This window comes from Lactuca serriola, chromosome 2 (genome assembly GCF_051521515.1).
Source record: "Lactuca serriola cultivar US96UC23 chromosome 2, Lser_US96UC23_V15, whole genome shotgun sequence".
In the NCBI taxonomy this organism is placed as follows: domain Eukaryota; kingdom Viridiplantae; phylum Streptophyta; class Magnoliopsida; order Asterales; family Asteraceae; genus Lactuca; species Lactuca serriola.
Genome location: NC_136409.1, coordinates 26442018 through 26464493, shown reverse-complemented (window position 1 = coordinate 26464493; position 22476 = coordinate 26442018). Strand labels below are relative to the sequence as shown.

At 36.0% G+C, this 22476-nt stretch overlaps 1 protein-coding gene and 1 pseudogene across 2 annotated transcripts; both read right to left on the bottom strand.

Annotated features, from left to right (window-relative positions):
• Nucleotides 1-4919: 4919 nt before the first annotated feature.
• On the bottom strand, nucleotides 4920-11941 carry LOC145089092 (uncharacterized; annotated as a pseudogene). Its single transcript, XR_013701379.1, has 3 exons — nucleotides 11188-11941; nucleotides 5456-6804; nucleotides 4920-5367 (listed from the first exon to the last, which is right to left on the bottom strand). The product of XR_013701379.1 is annotated as an uncharacterized LOC145089092 (transcript).
• A 1714-nt stretch (nucleotides 11942-13655) lies between these two features.
• On the bottom strand, nucleotides 13656-19864 carry LOC145089091 (uncharacterized). The gene is made up of 2 exons (XM_079027583.1): nucleotides 14085-19864; nucleotides 13656-13999 (listed from the first exon to the last, which is right to left on the bottom strand). The coding sequence occupies exons 1-2, from the start codon at nucleotides 19780-19782 to the stop codon at nucleotides 13704-13706; spliced, it is 5994 nt and encodes a 1997-aa protein (XP_078883709.1). The 5' UTR covers nucleotides 19783-19864; the 3' UTR covers nucleotides 13656-13703.
• Nucleotides 19865-22476: the final 2612 nt, after the last annotated feature.

Sequence of the window (22476 nt, the reverse complement as noted above, 5' to 3'; positions counted from 1 at the left end):
GTTGCTGTAATCTTCTTGCAGTTTTCGGAAATCCTTGATTTTGGCTTCTAATTATGCTTTTAAGGGTTTTTGACATTTCCTTAGAGTATAGCCTTCATATTTAAGGTCCTCATTTTCTCTTTTTAATAAATCGATTTGATCGCGAAGAAATTTAATTGTAGCTTCACAAGATGGAGTACACGAAACTTCATTTACCGGAATGGATGAAGAACTCATTTTTATTAAAAAATATATATATTCCCCTTTGACTAAAAACTCAAAAGTCAACCTTAAAAGCCAAATTTAAAAAGTCAAACTTAAAAAGTCAAACTTAAAAGTCAAACCGAAAAGCTAAATTTGAAAATTAGAAAGTTAAACGAGAAAGTCAAAGTTTAAAGTCAAAGTTCAAATTTAAAGTCAAAGTCAAAATTTTAAGTAAAAACTCAAAAATAAAAGTTAAAAATTAAAAACTATAATTTTTGGGTGAAAAAGGAATTTAAAAATAAAAGTAAATTGTTGTTGGGGTGAAAAGTGTTAAAAATGCGAGAGTTGAATCGAAATAAGGACACTTTAACTTTTAAAAAGGGAAGGAAGAAACCATCCAACAAGCTAATTCAGATGGTAAGGCCTTTCTTTGATTAAGGGGATGGCGCAAGTTTGATTCCTAGCTACTACAAATTCCCTTCCTTTTTTTTAATAAGATGTTGCGAAGTCTTGAGCTGACCAGGAGCTCCGACGACTGAAGCCTCGCACACCGTCCGAAGCTACTTAGCCGAGAATACGGTCTGAAGCCGCACACTCCGAGCTGCACACCTTCAATATATTCGCAAAAAAACGACGTTTTTCACCCCTTTTTGCTCCAAAACTCGATCAAAAACTCGTTTTTATAAAAATGCAAAGAAGAAACCCCCCCTTATTTTTTAGAGATCTATCCAAAAACGCAAATATATTTTCAAAATAAGATCAAATAAGCTCCAGATCTGACAAAATTGACTGATACAATCCAAGCTCTGATACCACTTGTAAGTCCTCAATCTGATTGTGTATCAATCAGATCCAATTGATGGTGCAGAATCCCAATCAATTGGATGATATCAGATCAAATAGAAGAGAAGAAGAAGATGATGATGATGAATATTATGTATTGATGATATGAATTATGCTCCTTACACCAGATTATCGCTCACATACATTATTATTCTCTCTAGTTTTCTCTCTACAAGATGCTCCTCTCCTCTTACTCTTCTCTAGGCCTTCTTACCGTACACTTGCATGCACTCCTCACCCTATATGTATGAGACACCATCCGTACACCCGTGTACGACCGTACACAGGTGTGCGGCCGTACACACGAGTACGGCCGTATACAGCCACAAAATTACATATTATATTATAGAAAAATATATTTTCCTAGAAAAACAAAGTATAAACCATAATTTTGACCCAATATTAACTTTACTAATTAATTTTTTGGTTTGTTTATAAACAGGCAAACCTTGAAGCAACTGCATTCAGGACCAAAAAAATATATTCAAACTACAATCAATTGCTGATGTTATTTTCAGATGATAGAGCATCGGGATCAAAAGAAAAAACAGCAAAAGAAAAAAAATGTCCGGTTAAGCAAATCCAAAGAAATCAAAATTGAAAAAATTGCTGATGTGTGGATAAACTAATGGCAAACAAGTAGGTAATTTTAGAGATCGAAGACAAAGATGATGATGAGGACATTCAAATAGTGTCAGCAACATATGTTTCACCTGATGGGAGTTCAAAAGCCAATAAACTGGAGAGTAAAAAAAGAAAACTAGAAAGAAAACTTCAAGATGAAGATGAAGTAGTAGCTGAACCTGAACCCCAACCTCAACCAGAATCTTTTGAACACAATATTGTGCAAACATTTAAAGAAATCGTTGATGTTATGAGGGAAGGGAACAAATCTCGTGACTATACAGGTGAGGAAATCGAGAAAGAGTTAGAGTTGATGGGTTTGGATGACAATGAATTCGCAGATGCTTTCATATATTTGTTGTGTAATCAAGCCGACGCTAGGACAATTTTTAGTTCTTCAATGAAGATGCGAAAGATATTTTTATTAATTCATATTTTTCGGTTTTATGGGAATTTTTTATAGTAGGTTGCATTGGACTTCATTTGTAAGAGGGGGAATTTTGATTTTCTATTTTTTTTTTGTTGTTGTTGACTTGAGTTTATTTGATTAGTTGATTGTTTGATTAAATGTTTTTGATTGATTTTGATTTTCATTGTAGTTTATTCATATTGTTTACATGTTCTACGCATGATATGTAAATAAGGGTATAATTGTAATCTTTTAATTTTCTTTTCTTTCCCCTCCTAGCTCGGGAACACATAAACTAAAAATTTTACTTTCATTTCCTTCGAACTCGGAAACACGGATTAAATAAAATTTTCCTTCCCCTATCTTTCCTTCCGTTAATATTTTCCCTCCCTATCCTTTAATGAATTTATAAAAAACTCACGAACAAGGCGTAAGAACACAAGAGCACCACCATCGAGTACCACCAAAACACCCTCGGTGAGAAATTGAATCCTCCATATACAACAATAAGCTATTATCCTCTTCGAATCTTCTAATTTCTTGGAATCATCTAATTTCTTCTATTATCCTCTGTGAGAAATTGAATCCTCCACCTTTGTCCAATAGTAAGCTATTATCCGAATCTTCTAATTTCTTTCAACCCTGTCCCCGAGTTGTTTATTTGCATAATTTAATTAGAAGATGATATATGAATTTCAGTCACTGTTTTAGGGTTTACTTAATTGGATTGCTTTCGTTCTCTAATAGTACTTAATAGGAGGCCTTTCAAATGAGGGCCAATCAATTTGAATTTCATTTTGTTTTATATTTTCTACAAGCACTCGGACAAAAACTGGTTCTGTTTGTTGCAATTGTTTGCTGTAATGACATGACAGTAATTGAATTTAAAATTATGTGTCCTGGTTTGATTCAAAATGTTTGCTGCAAGCCTACGATGATATTTTTTTAGCTTTCAATTAGGTTGATCGGTGGTTTGTACTAACTAATAGATGATGCAATTTGCTTGAATCTTGAAAAAACAAAGTGTGAGATTACTCTTGTTCTGTGACTACTTCTTGGTAATTCCTTCTGATATAGATCGGGTTGCAGTCTTTTTTTCAATAATCTGATGTTATTGTCTTAAAATTGTTTATTTCCTAATAATTTATCATTTTGCCATGATCATCTCGCATTACAGAGTATCCTGGATGGCATAATTGGTCTTTCTTGAAAAGATCTTCAATTTATGTATCGAATAATGTATCATTTTGCCATTATCATCTCGAAGTTGTTATACTTAATATAAAGGATCCTGAGCCATTCAAAGGTTCTCCATTTTACTTTAGAGTGTGAATTGGCTCATCTTAGGTTATCCGTTATACCTACTACATACCACATATGTAGTGAGTGTCACATCAACACAACATTCCTCTACCACTAACATAGGATACCTATCACTAAACATAACACTCCACCTCATTTTTTTAATTAAATTTAATTAAAAAATACAAAAAATTCATATAATTTTTTTTTAAATACTAATTTCATTAATTTAAAATACTAAATTACATTAGTTAAAAACTACATTAAGTAAAACGAAAAAAAAATTAAAATAACTTTAAAACTAAAAATTACATTAACTAAAATAAAAAACAAAAAAATAACATTAAGAATTAAAAGGATAAAATATCAAACTTCTAATTTGTGTTTTTTTAAGCAAAGTTATTCCATTTTGGAGAATTCTTCAATTTTTGCTAAGCTTTGACATGTCTAAAACGTTGATGATTTGTGTTTTCATATTTCTCCATTGCCACATTAACTGGATCGATACCAGCTTCATGTATGTTGTTTACAATAAAATTGTAAATTTCATTGAACTCAGAACATTTGGGCCTCATATCGCGACACTTCAAACATATTTCATCAACATTTTGAATTGCACAACCCATAAAACCATGGAAAACACTTTCAACATTTATCCAAAAGAACCGAAAGTTTTACCAGCATCGTCTTCCGAAACTATCACCATGTGCTAATTTCTCTTCTTCCTCTTCTAACCATTTATTATTTTTGGGAGACATAGTTTTTAAAGGATCAAACAACAAAAATGTATCTAAATGGGAGAAGAATTGTATGAAAATAAGAAGATGAGTGGTAGTATTTATAGGTGAATGTTGAAGAAATAGAAAAGAAGCCGTTAGGGAGGACAAGAAAGTGGTCAAACGAGATTTAATGCAAGAAATTAAACTATTGGCCATTTGGGTTCGTTGTCCGGAGCACGGAGGGCCACGACCACGAACCACCAGGGTGTTGTGCATGGTCGTGATTCATGGCCACCTAGACCACGAACACTCCCGTGCTATCTATACCAGAAGGCCTTAGACATCAAGTTCACATAACGATTATTGCATTCACCATCTAGTAAGTAATCTAAGATATGGTTATGCTCTATGTATTGTTTTACTGGTTTCTATTTTCTGTATTGTCTTTGTAATGAATACCTATTATGATGGGCCTACGTTTCATCATCAGATTGTAAAATTATGATATTTCTCATTTGGCATTTAGGTAAACACAATACATTGCAATGTCACAATTGCTGTTTGAACTACGATTTGGAATGCAGATGATCAACACTAAAGAGTGATAGATTTGGGACCCTCATAATTATATGATATCCAATATGTCATACTTTACAACATTAATTTGTAGAAGGTTATAACATAATTCTAGCCAAAAATTCTGTATGCAAGTGCCTGGGTATAGGCATGTTGAAGATTTAACATTTAGTTCATACGTTAAGGATGCTACAGAGGAAGTCCGGTGTTCTTTAGCTCTACACAAAGTTTTGAATCTCATATCAGTTGCACAATAATGCACATCATGTTGATGTATTATGTATATGAGAACTAGTTTTGAATAAAAAACAATAAGACCACATAAACAGGTTTCACATAAAAACAAACGTGAAAGAAGTTTTAATCGGGAGGTACCGAAACAAAGATATGGTCATTAAGTACAAATGGTGACTCATCACTTGGATAATTCCTGAGACACGTTTCTCATTGTCGGATGAGAATTTGGGTCCATGCGAATGCATGCTAGTGCAACATCATAAACACGGAGAATTTCAATTTTAATCCGTCTGTCATCAGTTGGATAAGGGAGTCGCTTGTCAAATATACTTTCCAAAGTTGCACCTTCTCGGTTAGAATAGTTGAGAGACGTTAGGAGGTCTCCAGGATGCTTCCCTCCAATTGTTTCAAGTGCAAGCACTCCAAAGCTATACACATCACATTTTTCCTTCACAATGATGTTATACGCAAGTTCTACATGTTTATACCGAATATTTGTTAGTATAATTTCGCCTACTAATTAACATAGGTAAAGGAATCATTAGAATCTACACATACATACCTGGAGCAATGTATCCCAAAGTTCCTACGACAACGGTTTGGTCGGAGGAATTAGGGTCAAGCAATTTCAATGCTCCAAAGTCAGCAACAAATCCTTCCATTTCTTTGTTCAAGAGAATGTTGTTGCTTGATATGTCTCGATGAATGATGGGTGGGCTGCAGTCATTATGCATGTATGACAAAGCATGGGCTACCTGTTTGATAATGTTTACCCTGTCTTCCAATCCAATATGACAGCGAATTCATTGTTATTCAATGCACAAAATTGGCTCCCTTTTTCCATGTATTAATATATAAGGAAGTTGCATTGGTTATGCAAACAAAAGCCATAGAGTTTCACAATGTTTTTGTGCCTTAGGTTGGTTAAGACTTGGATCTCATTCTTGAAACTCTTGTCAAATGCGGGTTGCTTGGCTTCAAACCGATGGAGTTTCTTCAAAGCAAATGTTTTACCGTTAGGCAGTTTCGCTTCATAAACACTTCCATAGCCACCGGTTCCAATGCAATATTTGAGGTCGAAGTCCTCTGTTGCCTTGATGAAGTCTTCGAATGCAAGTGTCCCATCATAATTTAATATGGAGCACACATCTCCATGTTTTTCTATTTGTGGTTGACTTTTCTTTGTGGTAGCCTTTTTACGACGGTAAAGCACATAACCAATCACTAAAAAACAAAATCCAACAATCATGGGAATAAGAATGTCCAAACGGAGGATGGATTTGTGTTCTTTGGAGGTGTTGCATAGAAAGCCAATTTCTGTACAATATCCCCAACAAGAAACGTTTAGACTATATTGTTGTAACCATAAGAAATTTGAACAATTAACTGCTTGTCCAACAAAAATATTATCGCTAAGGTTTAGATACGTTAAATGGTAGCAGTTATTTAATCCGTTGTAACAAGTTAAAAAGTTATCAGAGAGGTCTAGATACTCTAATATACTTGGATACTGAAACGATACATTCCCAGACAAACGGTTTGATGAAAAATCAAGGTAAGAGAGTCTAGGAATTTGAGTTTGATCATGGAACCAAAAGACGGATGGATTCGACTAGTTAACCGATTTCGGCTAAGATCCAGAAATTCTAAATTTTTTAGCCTCCCCAACTGAGATGGCAGGGTACCAATGAAACTGTTACAGGAAAGGTCAAGGTGTTCGAATCGGGTGATATTGAACATGTAATTAAAAGATTGAAGGATTGGACATGTCAACTGATTGTGGCTAAGATCCAGAAACCTCAAGTTCTTGAGACTCCACAACTGAGATGGGAGGTTTCCGCTGAGATTGTTACCAGAAAGGTCAATGTATTCTAATTGGGTGAGATTGGTAAAGGATACAGGCAAGGTATCTCATGTGTTATAATTCCATGAGACAGAAATATAGGTCAGATTTTTCAGCAAGCCAATCTGGTGTAGGCTGTTTCTTTCAAGATTACTTTTTGAAATTTCTAACCTCTCAAGGCTCGGAAATGTTGAAAAGAGTAAGTTTTTTAGTACACTTTCATCACGACGAAATATGTCTATTTCAACTACACTTGCATTGTTGCAGGTGAAATGATTCCAACCACAATAACAATAATATAATCCTTGAATATCAGTAGGACACTGGGATGCTAACATGAAAGAAAGCATCATCAGCATGGTTAACGTGTGCACAGGAATGCTAATTATGGAGGAGGTTTTCCGCATTGTTTGATGGTGTGACTTGTAAGGACAATTAATAACTTCATTTTATGCAATATCGAGACTATAGAATTTTAGAGTCAATGTAGAGGAGGAGACCCGAAGTCAATAGGTACTTGTTTTGATATATTTTTTCTAACCCCTCGTATGGGTTGTGTTTCTTCTAGCGTATTTAGAGTCAATGTAGAAGAGGAGACCTGAAGTCAATATAGTTTTTGTATAATTATTATTTTTATTTTTAAATGGGTTGTTTTTAGAAATTATTTGCAAAAGTGGTTTGATTCTAAATTCATTTGTAAAATCAGTTGTTCTTACTTTTTTGGATGACCCCACACAAAAAAGCAACGACCACTTCTCGGTTAATGGTTTATTTTATATATTAACCCTTTCAAGTATTCTGTTATATTCATTTTACATCTTTTATATTAAATCAACAACATATTGTCTTATTCAATTTTTATTTTATATATCAACTATTTCAAGTATTATGTCATTTTATTTACATATTTTACATTAAAACCCCTACTTTTTGTTCTTTATTGTATATGACATAAATTTATGTATTAAAAATATAATTGATTCTTTTTTCATAGCAAATTATACCATTCGAAAAAACATACCAACAAATCCAAAAGAACTTAAACACAAATCGAATATATTACAATATCACAAAATTACAAGATTAATTAAACATAAAACTATAAGAAAACTTAAAAACCAAATTACTGAATGACTTAAACACAAATTACAAGACAAAAAAAATTACACAACTCACTTTGTATTAAATCTTAATCGAGAATTTGAACAATTTCACCAGGTTGATGATATATTCCACATCTATGGGGTTCATTAGGGTGACGAACGTTTTGACGAACGTTCACCTCATTACGAAATCGATTTGTACGTCGTCAACCTCAACTAACCGAACATTAATCTACTTTAATCACCCAATTAGTCTCCATCTAATAACCAACTGAGGAAGTGGGGAAAATCCATAGGTATATTGTTGTTTATACATCGCAGTTGTCTAAACAACATTCATAATGAAAATAAGTTATCCACTCTAAGCCGACTTACGAGAGAATGTGAATATGTGAATCTTTTCATCTGTCACTTACCACATATAGACATATTCTAAAAATAACGGACGGTGTGGGTAATTTCTCTGGTTCCATTTATCCATAATTTACCATTTAGGGTGTTGATATATGATTTTCAGAGAAATATAGACCATCCAATTCATCTCTTACAATGTTTGTGTATATATTAATCACAATTGTACTCGAACCAGGCACGGAAAGACTTAGGTTGCGTTTAGTTACGGAAAAACAATTTTCATTTTTCGTTTTTTGTTTTCCCTTTTCGATTTTCATTTTCCGTTTTCATTTTTCATTTTCCGTTTTCATTTTTCATTGAAAAATTTTGAAAACGCGTTTAGTTAAACTTATTCATTTTTCATTTCAGTTTTAGAAAATTAGAAAACGTGTTTAAATGTGTATTTTTCTATCGGTTTTCATTTTTAGAAAACGGTAGCGGTGGTAGGGTGTGGGTGGGGGCAGTGACGGTAGCGGATCGGCGGCGGCGGTGGTGATGACAGGCGATGGTGGTGGCGGCGGCAATTGTGTCGGTGGTGGTGATGGTGGCAACAGCGGTGGTGGTGGTGCTAGTGACGGGTTCGTAGTGGTGGAGGTGGTGATGGTAGGTCGGTGATTGTCGTGGTGGTGTTGGGTGGGTGGGGGTGCGAGTGTGTGTTTGTGGGGGTAGGTGTAGGTGTGTGTGTGTGTGTGGGGGGGGGGGTTGGGGGGTTGGTGGGTGTGTGTGTGTGGGTGGGTGGATATGTATGTGTGTATGTTTGTGGGTGGGTTTGTGTGTGTATGTGTGTGGGTTGGTGTGTGTGTGTTTGTGGGTGGGTGGGTGTGTGTGTGTGTGTGGGTATGTATGTGTATGTGTGTGGGTTGGTGTGTGTGTGTGTGTGCGGGTCGGTGTGTGTGTGGGTATGTATGTGTGTGTTTGTGGGTGTGTGTGGGGGGGGAGGGGGTATGTATGTGTATGTGTGTGTGTGTGTGTGTGGGTCGGTGTGTGTGTGGGTATGTATGGGTATGTATGTATTTATGTATATGTGTGTGTGTGTTTGTGGGTGGGTAGGTATGTATGTGTGTGTGGGTGGGTTGGTGTGTGTGTGTGTGTGAGTGGGTATGTATGTGTGTGTGTTTATGGGTTGGTGTGTGTGTGTACGGGTGGATGGGTGTGTGTGTGTGGGGGTGGGTGGGGGTAGGTAGAGGTGGATGGGGTGGAGTGGGTGTGTGTTTATAAAAAAAATTTGGAATTAGAAAAATGTGGAAAACAATGATTATCAGTTTTCCAAAATTTTACAACTTCTTTGTAATTTTAGAAAACGGAAAATTTTCATTTTCCGTGAAAAATTTAGAAAAATAGACGAACTAAACGCGTTTTCAAAATTCTCATTTTTTTTGGAAAAATTTTCCGGAAAACGGTGCATTTTTCCGCAACTAAACGCACCCTTAGTTTTTTAAGGAAAACCGAATAATTGACCATTTAGGGTGTTAATATACTGATTTTCATAGAAATATAGATAATCCAATGTGTATCTTACAATGTGTGTGTATCGTTTGATGATGATTGTACCTGAACCGGACACCGAAAGACTCAGTTTTTTTAAGAAAATCTGAATAATTTACCACTTAGGTTGTTAATATATTGGTTTTCATAGAAATGTAGATCATCCCATGTGTATCTTACAATGTTTATGTATAAATTGATGACAATCGTACCTGAATTAGGGTGTTAATACATTGATTTCTAGAGAAATATACATCATCCAATGCGTATCTTACAATTTTTATGTATATAATGATGACAATTATTCACAATGATTTTGTGCCTTAGGTTGGTTAAGACTGGGATCTCGTTCTTAACGTATAACTTGTACAAATCTTTCCATTTTCCAAGTCGATCCAATCCATTCGTTCGTAGAGCTATTTACTCGATCGCAGATATTTCTGGAACACCTCTAACAGAGGGACAAATAGTCAATTTTGAAAGAACTTATTGTCAACCTCTTTCAGATATGAATCTATCTGATTCAGAAGGGAAGAACTTGTATCAGTATCTCAATTTCAATTCAAACATGGGTTTGAAACTCTTGTCAAATGCTGGTTGCTTGGCTTCAAACCGATGGAGTTTCTTCAAAGCAAATGTTTTACCATTTGGCAGTTTTGGTTCATAAACACTTCCATAACCACCGGTTCCAATGCAATATTTGAGGTCAAAGTCCTCTGTCTTCGAATGCAAGTGTCCCATCGTAACTCAATACCGAGCACACATCTCCATGTTTTTGTATTTCAAGTTGACTTTTCTCTGTGGTAGCCTTTTTATTAGGGTAAAGGACATAACCAATCACTAAGAAACAAAATCCAACAATTATCGGAAGAAGAATCACCAAAAGGAGGATATGTTTGTGTGCTTTGGAGGGCTTGCGTAGAAAGTTAGTTTCAGTACAATATCCCAAATAAAGCCTAGACACGTTTAGACTATAGTACTCCAACCATAAGAAATTCAAACAGTTAACTGTCTCACCAACAAAAATATTATCACTAAGGTCCAGATATGATAAATAGTAGCAGTTATTTAATCCATGGTAACCAGTCAGGAAATTATCAGAGAGGTCTAGATACTGTAATCTACAGGTAGCTAGACTCAAAGGATACATTCCCGGACAAACGGTTTGATGAAAAATCAAGGTAAGAGAGACTAGACAAGTTTCTAAATTCAAGATGAATCACACCAGAAAGCTGATTATGATTAAGGTCGAGTTGTTTTATGTTCTTCAGATATTCTATATGTGGAGGAATGGAGCCACTGATGTTATTCATACTAAGGTTCAATGTTTCTAGCTTTTGTAGATTACAAAGTTCCTGTGGAATTGGCCCTCTTAGTTGATTTATGCTCAAGTCTAGGAATTTGAGATTGATCATTGAACCAAAAGATGACAGGGTACCAATGAAACTGTTACCGGAAAGGTCAAGGTGCTCTAATTGGGCTAGACTGACCATGGAAGCAAAAAAATTCAGGGATTGGACCGGTCAACTGATTGTGGCTAAGATCCAAGAACGTCAAGTTCTTGAGACTCCACAACTGAGATGGGAGGTTTCCGCTGAGATTGTTATCTGAAAGGTCAAGGTGTTCTAATCGGGTGAGTTTGGTAAAGAATACAGGCAAGGTTCCTCCTGTGTTATAATTCCATGTGAGAGAAACATAGGTCAGATTTTTCAGCAAGCCAATCTGGTGTAGGATGTTTCCTGTAAGATTACTATCTGAAACATAAAGCCTCTCAACACTTGGAAATGAGGAAATGACTACCTTTATCATGTCACTTTCATTACATCTATAGATGTATATCTCAACTACACTTTCGTTGTTGCAAGTGATATAATAATTCTCACCATTATGACATTGTTGAATATCAGTAGGACATCGGGATGCTAACATGAAAGAAAGCATCATGAGCATGGTTAACATGTGCATGGGAATGCTAATTTTGGAGTAGGTGTTCCACATTGTTTGATGATATGACGAGTAAGGACAAATGATAAACTCATTTTATGCATATCAAGATGGTAATATGATAGACTCAATTTAGAAGAAGAGACCTCAAGTCAATAGGTACTTTTTTTGTTATATTTTTTCTAACCCCTCGTATGGGTTGTGTTTCTTCCAACAGTTTGGACCACAATATTTATTCTCTTCAGTTATTTCATAAACCATGTCTGAGTATTTATCGCAAACTCTGGCATTCTTTTTTTTAAACAAATGTTTCTAAGCATGAATGATTTAGAAATATGACAGTGAAATTGTAAGGGAAGCTTCTATATAAACTTGCATAAAAATCATAATATATAAATTTACATAAAATCATAACATATAAACATTAATTTTTTACGTATAACTTTTTACATCTCTTCAAATCGAATCTGTTTAAGAATTCCCTCTCAAATTTCCATCTCCCTTATATCTCTTCTTACAAATCTTGATTTCCCGTAAATTATATAAATATATACAATTTTAGGACAGATTTAGAAAAACATGCGTATTTATGTAAATGATCCCTAAAAACATGCTTATTTATGCAAATTGTCTACCTATTTGTGTAAATGGTCCCTGACTAAAATATTACAGATACTGTCGTTATGTTTCATATAATTACAACAATGGGACTCTGACTAGGCCAAATTTACAAAAATGATCTCTATTTTTCAAAGTTACAAAAATGGTCCTTTTCTAATAAAAAACTTACAGATTTTGTCCTGTTGTTTCATAAAATTATCCCGTTCTTTGCTGTCGGAGCAACCACCAAAGACGATGACTTTTGGATGGCGCTACTCCTTTTTGAACGACATCTTATCCACCCTCTTTACACGACATCTTCTTCCCTCGCTAGAAAACTCCCCAACCAAATGTCTAGAGATTTTCATCGGAGACCTAAACAAAAGCAGAGCAAATCAAAGAAAGAAAGTGGGGTGAAATTGTTACCTTTTGTTTTATGCTTTGACTTACATGTGTATGAGTGATAAGGAGATGAAATCAATGATGACGAGGGGTCGTCGATTCAGAGTTCAATCGCAAAATTTATTGCATAACCAAATCTGATTACCTCACCTATCGATTGAATCATTGAAACCTGCTACTTATTAACTCCCCATGTCAGTTACGAGGGAGAGGGTGAAAATCAAGTTGGGTGATTCAGATTTGAATATGGGTTTTGATTTTAATTTTGAGGGGGGAAATCAATTTACAAGTTTCAGATTCTAATCTAGTAGAAATTTTAGAAATAAAGATGACGAACAAAGGAAAATTACTCAATCCACATCCAGTCTTATTACTCTTTGGTGTAAAATAGCAAAACTTTTGGAAGCAGTTCACATCCACTTTCATTTCTCTTTGTTTCTCCTGTTTGGTATCTAAGAACACAAGAGCTCCACCTTCGACAACCACCAAAACACCCTCTATGAGAAATTGAATCCTCCATATTCAGCAGTAAGCTATTCTCCTCTGCGAATCTTCTAATTTCTTTCAACCCTGTCCCCGAGTGGTTTATTTCGGGAAATTAATTGGCAGATCATATATGAATTTCAGTCACTGTTTTAGGGTTTACTTACCAAGCAATTTGAATTTCAATTTGTTTTATATTTTCTACAAGCACTCGGACAAAAACTGGTTCTGTTTATTGCAACTCTTTGCTGTAGTGACAGGAACAGGACAATAATTGAATCTGAAATTGATGTGTGCTGGTTTGATTCAATCTGTTTGCTGCAAGCCTGCAATGATATTTTTTTTAGTTTTCAATTAGGTTTACACCAAGTTTTGTATCTCATATCAATTGCACAAGAATGCACATCATGTTGATGTATTATGTATACAAGAACTAGTTTTGAATAAAAAACAATAAGATCACATAAACAGATTTCATATAAAAACAAACTTGAAAGAAATTTCAACCGGAAGGCACACGAACAAAGATATGGTCATAAGGTACAAATGGTGCAATATCACTTGGATAATTCATGAGAGACGTTTCTCATTGTCGGACGAGACTTTGGGTCCATGCGAATGCATGCTAGTGCAACATCGTAAACACAGAGAATTTGCATTTCAATCTGTCTATCATCAGTTGGATAAGGGAGTCGCTTGTCAAATATGCTTTCCAACGTTGCACCTTTCCCGTTAGAATAGTTGATGGATGACAGAAGGTCTCCGGGATGCTTCCCTCCAATTGTTTCAAGTGCAAGAACTCCAAAGCTATACACATCACATTTTTCGTTCACAATGATGTTGTATGCAAGTTCTACATGTTTATACCAAAGGATTGTTTAGTGTAATTTCATCTACTAAAAAAGCTAAAGGAATCATTAGAATCTACACATACATACCTGGAGCAATGTATCCCAAAGTTCCTACGACAACGGTTTGGTTGGAGGAATCAGGGTCGAGCAATCTAGCTGCTCCAAAGTCAGCCACAAATCCTTCCATTTCTTTGTTCAAGAGAATGTTGTTGCTTGATATGTCTCGATGAATGATGGGTGGGCTGCAGTCATGATGCATGTACGACAAAGCATGCGCCACCTGTTTGATAATGTTTACCCTTGTCTTCCAATCCAATATGACAGCGAATTCAGTGTTACTTAATGCGCAAAATAGGCTTCCTTTTTCCATGTATTCATATACAAGGAAGTTGCAATTGTTATGCAAACAAAAACCATAGAGTTTCACAATGTTTTTGTGCCTTAGGTTGGTTAGGACTTGGATCTCGTTCTTGAAACTCTTGTCAAATGCTGGTTGCTTGGCTTCAAACCGATGGAGTTTCTTCAAAGCAAATGTTTTACCGTTTGGCAGTTTTGCTTCATAAACACTTCCATAACCACCGGTTCCAATGCAATATTTGAGGTCGAAGTCTTCTGTTGCCTTGATGAAGTCTTCGAATGCAAGTGTCCCATCATAATTCAATACCGAGCAAACATCTCCATGTTTTTGTATTTCTGGTTGACTTTTCTGTGTGGTAGCCTTTTTATGACGGTAAAGCACATAACCAATCACTAAGAAACAAAATCCAACAATCATCGGAAGAAGAATCTCCAAAAGGAGGATGGATTTGTGTTCTTTGGAGGTGTTGCATATAAAGCCAATTTCCGTACAATATCCCCAACAATGCTCAGAACCTTTTAGGCTATAGTATTCCAACCCTAAGAAATTCGTACAATTAACTGCTTCTCCAACAAAAATATTATCACTAAGGTCCAGATACTTTAAATGGTAGCAGTTATTTAATCCGTTGTAACCTGTCAGGAAATTATCAGAGAGGTCTAGATACTGTAATATACAAGGAAACTGAAACTGAAAGGATACATTCCCAGACAAACGGTTTGATGAAAAATCAAGGTGAGAGAGTGTCGACAAGGTTGTAAAATCAAGATGAATCACACCAGAAAGATGGTTATGATTAAGGTCGAGATGTTTTAAGTTCAGATAATCTATAAGTCGAGGAATGAGGCCACTGATGTTATTCATACCAAGGTTCAAAAGTATCAGTTGGCTTAAACAACCCAAAGCTGAGGGAATTGGACCTTGAAGAAGATTGTCACCCAGGTTCAATGTTTCTAGCTTTTGCAGATTACAAAGTTCCTGTGGAATTGGTCCTCTTAGTTGATTTGTGTTCAAGTCTAGGAATTTGAGATTGATCATGGAACCGAAAGATGGAGGGATTGGACTGGTTAACCTGTTTCTGCTAAGATCCAGAAATTCTAAATTTTTGAGACTCCCCAACTGAGATGGTAGGGTACCACTAAAATTGTTACGGGAAAAGTTGATGTGTACTAATCTGGTGAGATCGACCTTGGAACGAAAAGATGTTAGTATTGGACCGGTCAATTGATTTTGGTTAAGATCCAGAATCTCTAAATTCTTGAGACTCCACAATTGAGATGGAAGGGTACCACTGAATTTGTTACGAGAAAGGTCAAGGTGTTCTAATTGGGTGAGATTGACCATGGAAGCAAAAGATTGAAGGATTGGACCGGTCAACTGATTGTGGCCAAGATCTACAAACTTCAAGTTCTTGAGACTCCACAACTGATCAGACGGGAGGGTACAAATGAATTTGTTATGAGAAAGGTCAAGGTGTTTTAATTGGGTGAGATTGACCATGGAAGCAAAAGATTGAAGGATTGGACCGGTCAACTGATTGTGGCCAAGATCTACAAACTTCAAGTTCTTGAGACTCCACAACTGATCAGACGGGAGGGTACAAATGAATTTGTTATGAGAAAGGTCAAGGTGTTTTAATTGGGTGAGATTGACCATGGAAGCAAAAGATTGAAGGATTGGACCGGTCAACTGATTGTGGCTAAGATCCAAGAACTTCAAGTTCTTGAGACTCCACAACTGAGATGGGAGGTTTCCGCTGAAATAGTTAGCTGAAAGGTCAAGGTGTTCTAATTGGGTGAGATTGACCATGGAAGCAAAAGATTGAAGGATTGGACCGGTCAACTGATTGTGGCCAAGATCTACAAACTTCAAGTTCTTGAGACTCCACAACTGATCAGACGGGAGGGTACCAATGAATTTGTTATGAGAAAGGTCAAGGTGTTCTAATTGGGTGAGATTGACCATGGAAGCAAAAGATTGAAGGATTGGACCGGTCAACTGATTGTGGCCAAGATCTACAAACTTCAAGTTCTTGAGACTCCACAACTGATCAGACGGGAGGGTACCAATGAATTTGTTATGAGAAAGGTCAAGGTGTTCTAATTGGGTGAGATTGACCATGGAAGCAAAAGATTGAAGGATTGGACCGGTCAACTGATTGTGGCCAAGATCTACAAACTTCAAGTTCTTGAGACTCCACAACTGATCAGACGGGAGGGTACATATGAATTTGTTATGAGAAAGGTCAAGGTGTTTTAATTGGGTGAGATTGACCATGGAAGCAAAAGATTGAAGGATTGGACCGGTCAACTGATTGTGGCTAAGATCCAAGAACTTCAAGTTCTTGAGACTCCACAACTGAGATGGGAGGTTTCCGCTGAAATAGTTAGCTGAAAGGTCAAGGTGTTCTAATTGGGTGAGATTGACCATGGAAGCAAAAGATTGAAGGATTGGACCGGTCAACTGATTGTGGCCAAGATCTACAAACTTCAAGTTCTTGAGACTCCACAACTGATCAGACGGGAGGGTACCAATGAATTTGTTATGAGAAAGGTCAAGGTGTTCTAATTGGGTGAGATTGACCATGGAAGCAAAAGATTGAAGGATTGGACCGGTCAACTGATTGTGGCCAAGATCTACAAACTTCAAGTTCTTGAGACTCCACAACTGATCAGACGGGAGGGTACCAATGAATTTGTTATGAGAAAGGTCAAGGTGTTCTAATTGGGTGAGATTGACCATGGAAGCAAAAGATTGAAGGATTGGACCGGTCAACTGATTGTGGCCAAGATCTACAAACTTCAAGTTCTTGAGACTCCACAACTGATCAGACGGGAGGGTACCAATGAATTTGTTATGAGAAAGGTCAAGGTGTTCTAATTGGGTGAGATTGACCATGGAAGCAAAAGATTGAAGGATTGGACCGGTCAACTGATTGTGGCCAAGATCTACAAACTTCAAGTTCTTGAGACTCCACAACTGATCAGACGGGAGGGTACCAATGAATTTGTTATGAGAAAGGTCAAGGTGTTCTAATTGGGTGAGATTGACCATGGAAGCAAAAGATTGAAGGATTGGACCGGTCAACTGATTGTGGCCAAGATCTACAAACTTCAAGTTCTTGAGACTCCACAACTGATCAGACGGGAGGGTACCAATGAATTTGTTATGAGAAAGGTCAAGGTGTTCTAATTGGGTGAGATTGACCATGGAAGCAAAAGATTGAAGGATTGGACCGGTCAACTGATTGTGGCCAAGATCTACAAACTTCAAGTTCTTGAGACTCCACAACTGATCAGACGGGAGGGTACCAATGAATTTGTTATGAGAAAGGTCAAGGTGTTCTAATTGGGTGAGATTGACCATGGAAGCAAAAGATTGAAGGATTGGACCGGTCAACTGATTGTGGCCAAGATCTACAAACTTCAAGTTCTTGAGACTCCACAACTGATCAGACGGGAGGGTACAAATGAATTTGTTATGAGAAAGGTCAAGGTGTTTTAATTGGGTGAGATTGACCATGGAAGCAAAAGATTGAAGGATTGGACCGGTCAACTGATTGTGGCTAAGATCCAAGAACTTCAAGTTCTTGAGACTCCACAACTGAGATGGGAGGTTTCCGCTGAAATAGTTAGCTGAAAGGTCAAGGTGTTCTAATTGGGTGAGATTGACCATGGAAGCAAAAGATTGAAGGATTGGACCGGTCAACTGATTGTGGCCAAGATCTACAAACTTCAAGTTCTTGAGACTCCACAACTGATCAGACGGGAGGGTACCAATGAATTTGTTATGAGAAAGGTCAAGGTGTTCTAATTGGGTGAGATTGACCATGGAAGCAAAAGATTGAAGGATTGGACCGGTCAACTGATTGTGGCCAAGATCTACAAACTTCAAGTTCTTGAGACTCCACAACTGATCAGACGGGAGGGTACCAATGAATTTGTTATGAGAAAGGTCAAGGTGTTCTAATTGGGTGAGATTGACCATGGAAGCAAAAGATTGAAGGATTGGACCGGTCAACTGATTGTGGCCAAGATCTACAAACTTCAAGTTCTTGAGACTCCACAACTGATCAGACGGGAGGGTACCAATGAATTTGTTATGAGAAAGGTCAAGGTGTTCTAATTGGGTGAGATTGACCATGGAAGCAAAAGATTGAAGGATTGGACCGGTCAACTGATTGTGGCCAAGATCTACAAACTTCAAGTTCTTGAGACTCCACAACTGATCAGACGGGAGGGTACATATGAATTTGTTATGAGAAAGGTCAAGGTGTTTTAATTGGGTGAGATTGACCATGGAAGCAAAAGATTGAAGGATTGGACCGGTCAACTGATTGTGGCCAAGATCTACAAACTTCAAGTTCTTGAGACTCCACAACTGATCAGACGGGAGGGTACCAATGAATTTGTTATGAGAAAGGTCAAGGTGTTCTAATTGGGTGAGATTGACCATGGAAGCAAAAGATTGAAGGATTGGACCGGTCAACTGATTGTGGCCAAGATCTACAAACTTCAAGTTCTTGAGACTCCACAACTGATCAGACGGGAGGGTACCAATGAATTTGTTATGAGAAAGGTCAAGGTGTTCTAATTGGGTGAGATTGACCATGGAAGCAAAAGATTGAAGGATTGGACCGGTCAACTGATTGTGGCCAAGATCTACAAACTTCAAGTTCTTGAGACTCCACAACTGATCAGACGGGAGGGTACCAATGAATTTGTTATGAGAAAGGTCAAGGTGTTCTAATTGGGTGAGATTGACCATGGAAGCAAAAGATTGAAGGATTGGACCGGTCAACTGATTGTGGCCAAGATCTACAAACTTCAAGTTCTTGAGACTCCACAACTGATCAGACGGGAGGGTACATATGAATTTGTTATGAGAAAGGTCAAGGTGTTTTAATTGGGTGAGATTGACCATGGAAGCAAAAGATTGAAGGATTGGACCGGTCAACCAATTGTAGCTAAGATCCAAAAACTTCAAATTCTTGAGACTCCACAACTGAGATGGGACGTTTCCGCTGAGATTGTTATCTGAAAGGTCAAGGTGTTCTAATCGGGTGAGATTGGTAATGTATACAGGAAAGGTACCTCCTGTGTTATAATTCCATGAGACAGAAATATATGTCAGATTTTGCAGCAAGCCAATCTGTTGTAGGATGTTCCCTATAAGATTACTATGTGAAATTTCTAGCCTCTCAACACTCGGAAATGAGGAAATGATTACCTTTATCAGGCCACTTTCGTCACAGTAACCGATGTTTATCTCAACTACACGTCCATTGTTGCAAGCAAAATTAGTCCAAGCATTATGACATCGTTGAACATGATCAGTGGGACATGGGGATGCTAACATGAAAGAAAGCATCATCAGCATGGTTAACATGTGCACGGGAATGCAAATGTTGGAGGATTTGCTGCTCATTGTTTGATGATGTGATGAGTAAGCGCAATTGATTACCTCCTTTTATGCATATCGAGACTATATAAGTTAGAAGAGGAGACCTGAAGTCAATACTTGTTTTGTTCTATTTTTTCTAACCCCTTGTATGGTTTGTGTTTCTTTTGACACTTAGGACCACAGTAATTATTCTCTTCAGTTTCATAAATCATGTATGTAGTTTTTATTGCATATTCTCCAAATCTTTTTAAAGAAATGTTTCAAAGAGTGAGTGTTTAGAAATACGACTCTGAAATTGAAAGTGAAACTTGTATATAAACTCATAAACATCATAACATATAAACATTAATTTTTTTCTCATGTCTCTTCACAATTCACATCGAATCTATTTAAGAATTTCCTACCAAATTTCCATCTCCATTTTATCTCTTCTTATAAATTTTGATTTCCCGTACAATTTCCGGACAGATTTAAGAAAACGTGTCTATTTATGTAAATGGTCCTTGAAAACATGTCTATTTATGAAAATCTTCCCTGAAACATGGCAATTTAGGCAAATGGTCCCTACTTAAATTATTGCCGAAATGGTCTTTATGTTTCATAAAATTACAAAAAATTGACCTTGCCTATACAAATTTACAAAAATGGCGTCTATTTTTCAATGTTTAAAAAGATCATTTCCTAATAGAAAATTCATAGAAATTGTCTTTTTGTTTCACGAAATCATGAAAATTCGTCCAAACTTTTGATTTGTTTAAACAAAATTATAGAAATGGTCCCATTTGTTTAAGAAAATCACATAAATGGTCTCGTCTAATGCATCTAAATAACAAAAAATTGTCATCGTGTTAGACCAAAATTACATAAATGTTATCTACATGCTATTGAGTTTACTGACATGGTCCACGTATTTCACAAAAATTACAAAAATAAACCTCAAGTAAGAGATTATTATAAAAATAGTTTCAAAATCTATAATTATTAAACCCTAAGGTTCAAATTAATCGGTTATCATCACGCGAGATGTCCTTGACTGTCAACTTCAATCGCAGCCTTAACTCCTTCCTTCTCTTCCAACAATAAGCTATCCTCTTCGAATCTTCTAGTTTCTTTCCACCCTCACCCGAGTTGTTTAATTCTGGAATTTAACTGGTAGATCATATATGAAATTCAGACACTGTTTATTTCTGGAATTTATGTTTATCTCAACTACACTTCCGTTGTTGCAAGTGAAATAATTCTGACCATTATGACATTGTTGAATATCAGGACACCAGGATGCAAACATGAAAGAAAGCATCATCAGAATGGTTAATGTGTGCACTGGAATGCTAATTTTTTAGGAGGTGTTCCACATTGTTTGATAATGTGGCAAGTAAGAACAACTCATAACTTCATTTTATGAATATTGAGACTGTAGAAGTTTAGAGTCAATGTAGAAAAGGAGACCTGAAGTCAATAGGTACTTGTTTTGTTATATCTTTTCTAACCCCTGTATGGGTTGTGTTTCTTCTGACAGTTAGGACCACAAAATTTATTCTCTTCAATTATTTAATAAACTATGTATGTAGTTTTTATCGCAAACTCGACATTCTTTTTAAAGAAATGTTTCTTTCTAAGAATGAATGATTTAGAAATATGACATGAAATTGAAAGGGAAACTTGCATGTAAATTACTAATGTATTATGTCAACTTTTAGATTCAAATTCAATGTTCAACACATGTTTAATGTGAAGTTATCTTAATATAAAAAGAAATGTTCTACTTAGCAGGTTCAACATGGCGACACCAAAACCATAAGTTTAGTGTTTACCTATCAAACGTTTCATTAAAGGACAAAAATTATGCATATCCAATTGCAAAATTACAAAAATGGTCACACTTGTTTACCAAAATCATATAAATAGTCCGATGAAATAACAGAAATAGTATCTACATATTAATTTACCAACATGGTCCCTAGTTTGACAGAAATTGGAAAAATAAACCTCATATAAGGTATTATTACAAAATTTATTTCAAATATATATAATTAGTATAACACAAATCGGTCGCCACAACTCCCTCTCGTCCCTAGTCTGTGTTTAGCATCACCCCAAATGTCTTTGACTGTCGACTACAATCGAAGCCTTTTAACTCCCTAAGTTGCACGGAAACGGATACAGCAACAGGAAACGGGTACGGAATGGAAACGGGAAACGATAAAACTCAAAAATTCAAGATACGGATCCGGCAGAGATACAGCGATATAAAATTATAAAAAAAAACATATATATTATAAAAAAAATCATGGTTACAAAATTGAAAATTCTTAATAATAATTAAGAACATATTGATAATCTAAACATTTAAAGTTTAGGGATTATATTTATGGAATCTGTAAAACCACAAGGGTGTTACTGCAAATTATTTGAACAATTTATATTGTCTTAAGTGTATCCATTAACCAATAGGATGATAGCATTTAGTCACGTATCCAATCAAAAGCCTCCACGTACGAAAAGCTAACGTGGATTCTAGAATATATATATATATATATATATATATATATATATATATATATATATATATATATATATATATGGAAAAGTGAATATATGTTATAGCCCCACACAAGCTTAGGTATGTGTGAATATATATATATATATATATATATATATATATATATATATATATATATATATATATATATATATATAACATGCTACTTGAAGACT

Coding starts and splice junctions, on each gene's coding strand:
- LOC145089091 (XM_079027583.1), bottom strand. CDS start 19,782: ATGAGCAGCAAATCCTCCAACATTTGCATTCCCGTGCACATGTTAACC. Junction 14,000..14,084: donor TTTGGGATACATTGCTCCAG/GTATGTATGTGT, acceptor ATAAACATGTAG/AACTTGCATACAACATCATT.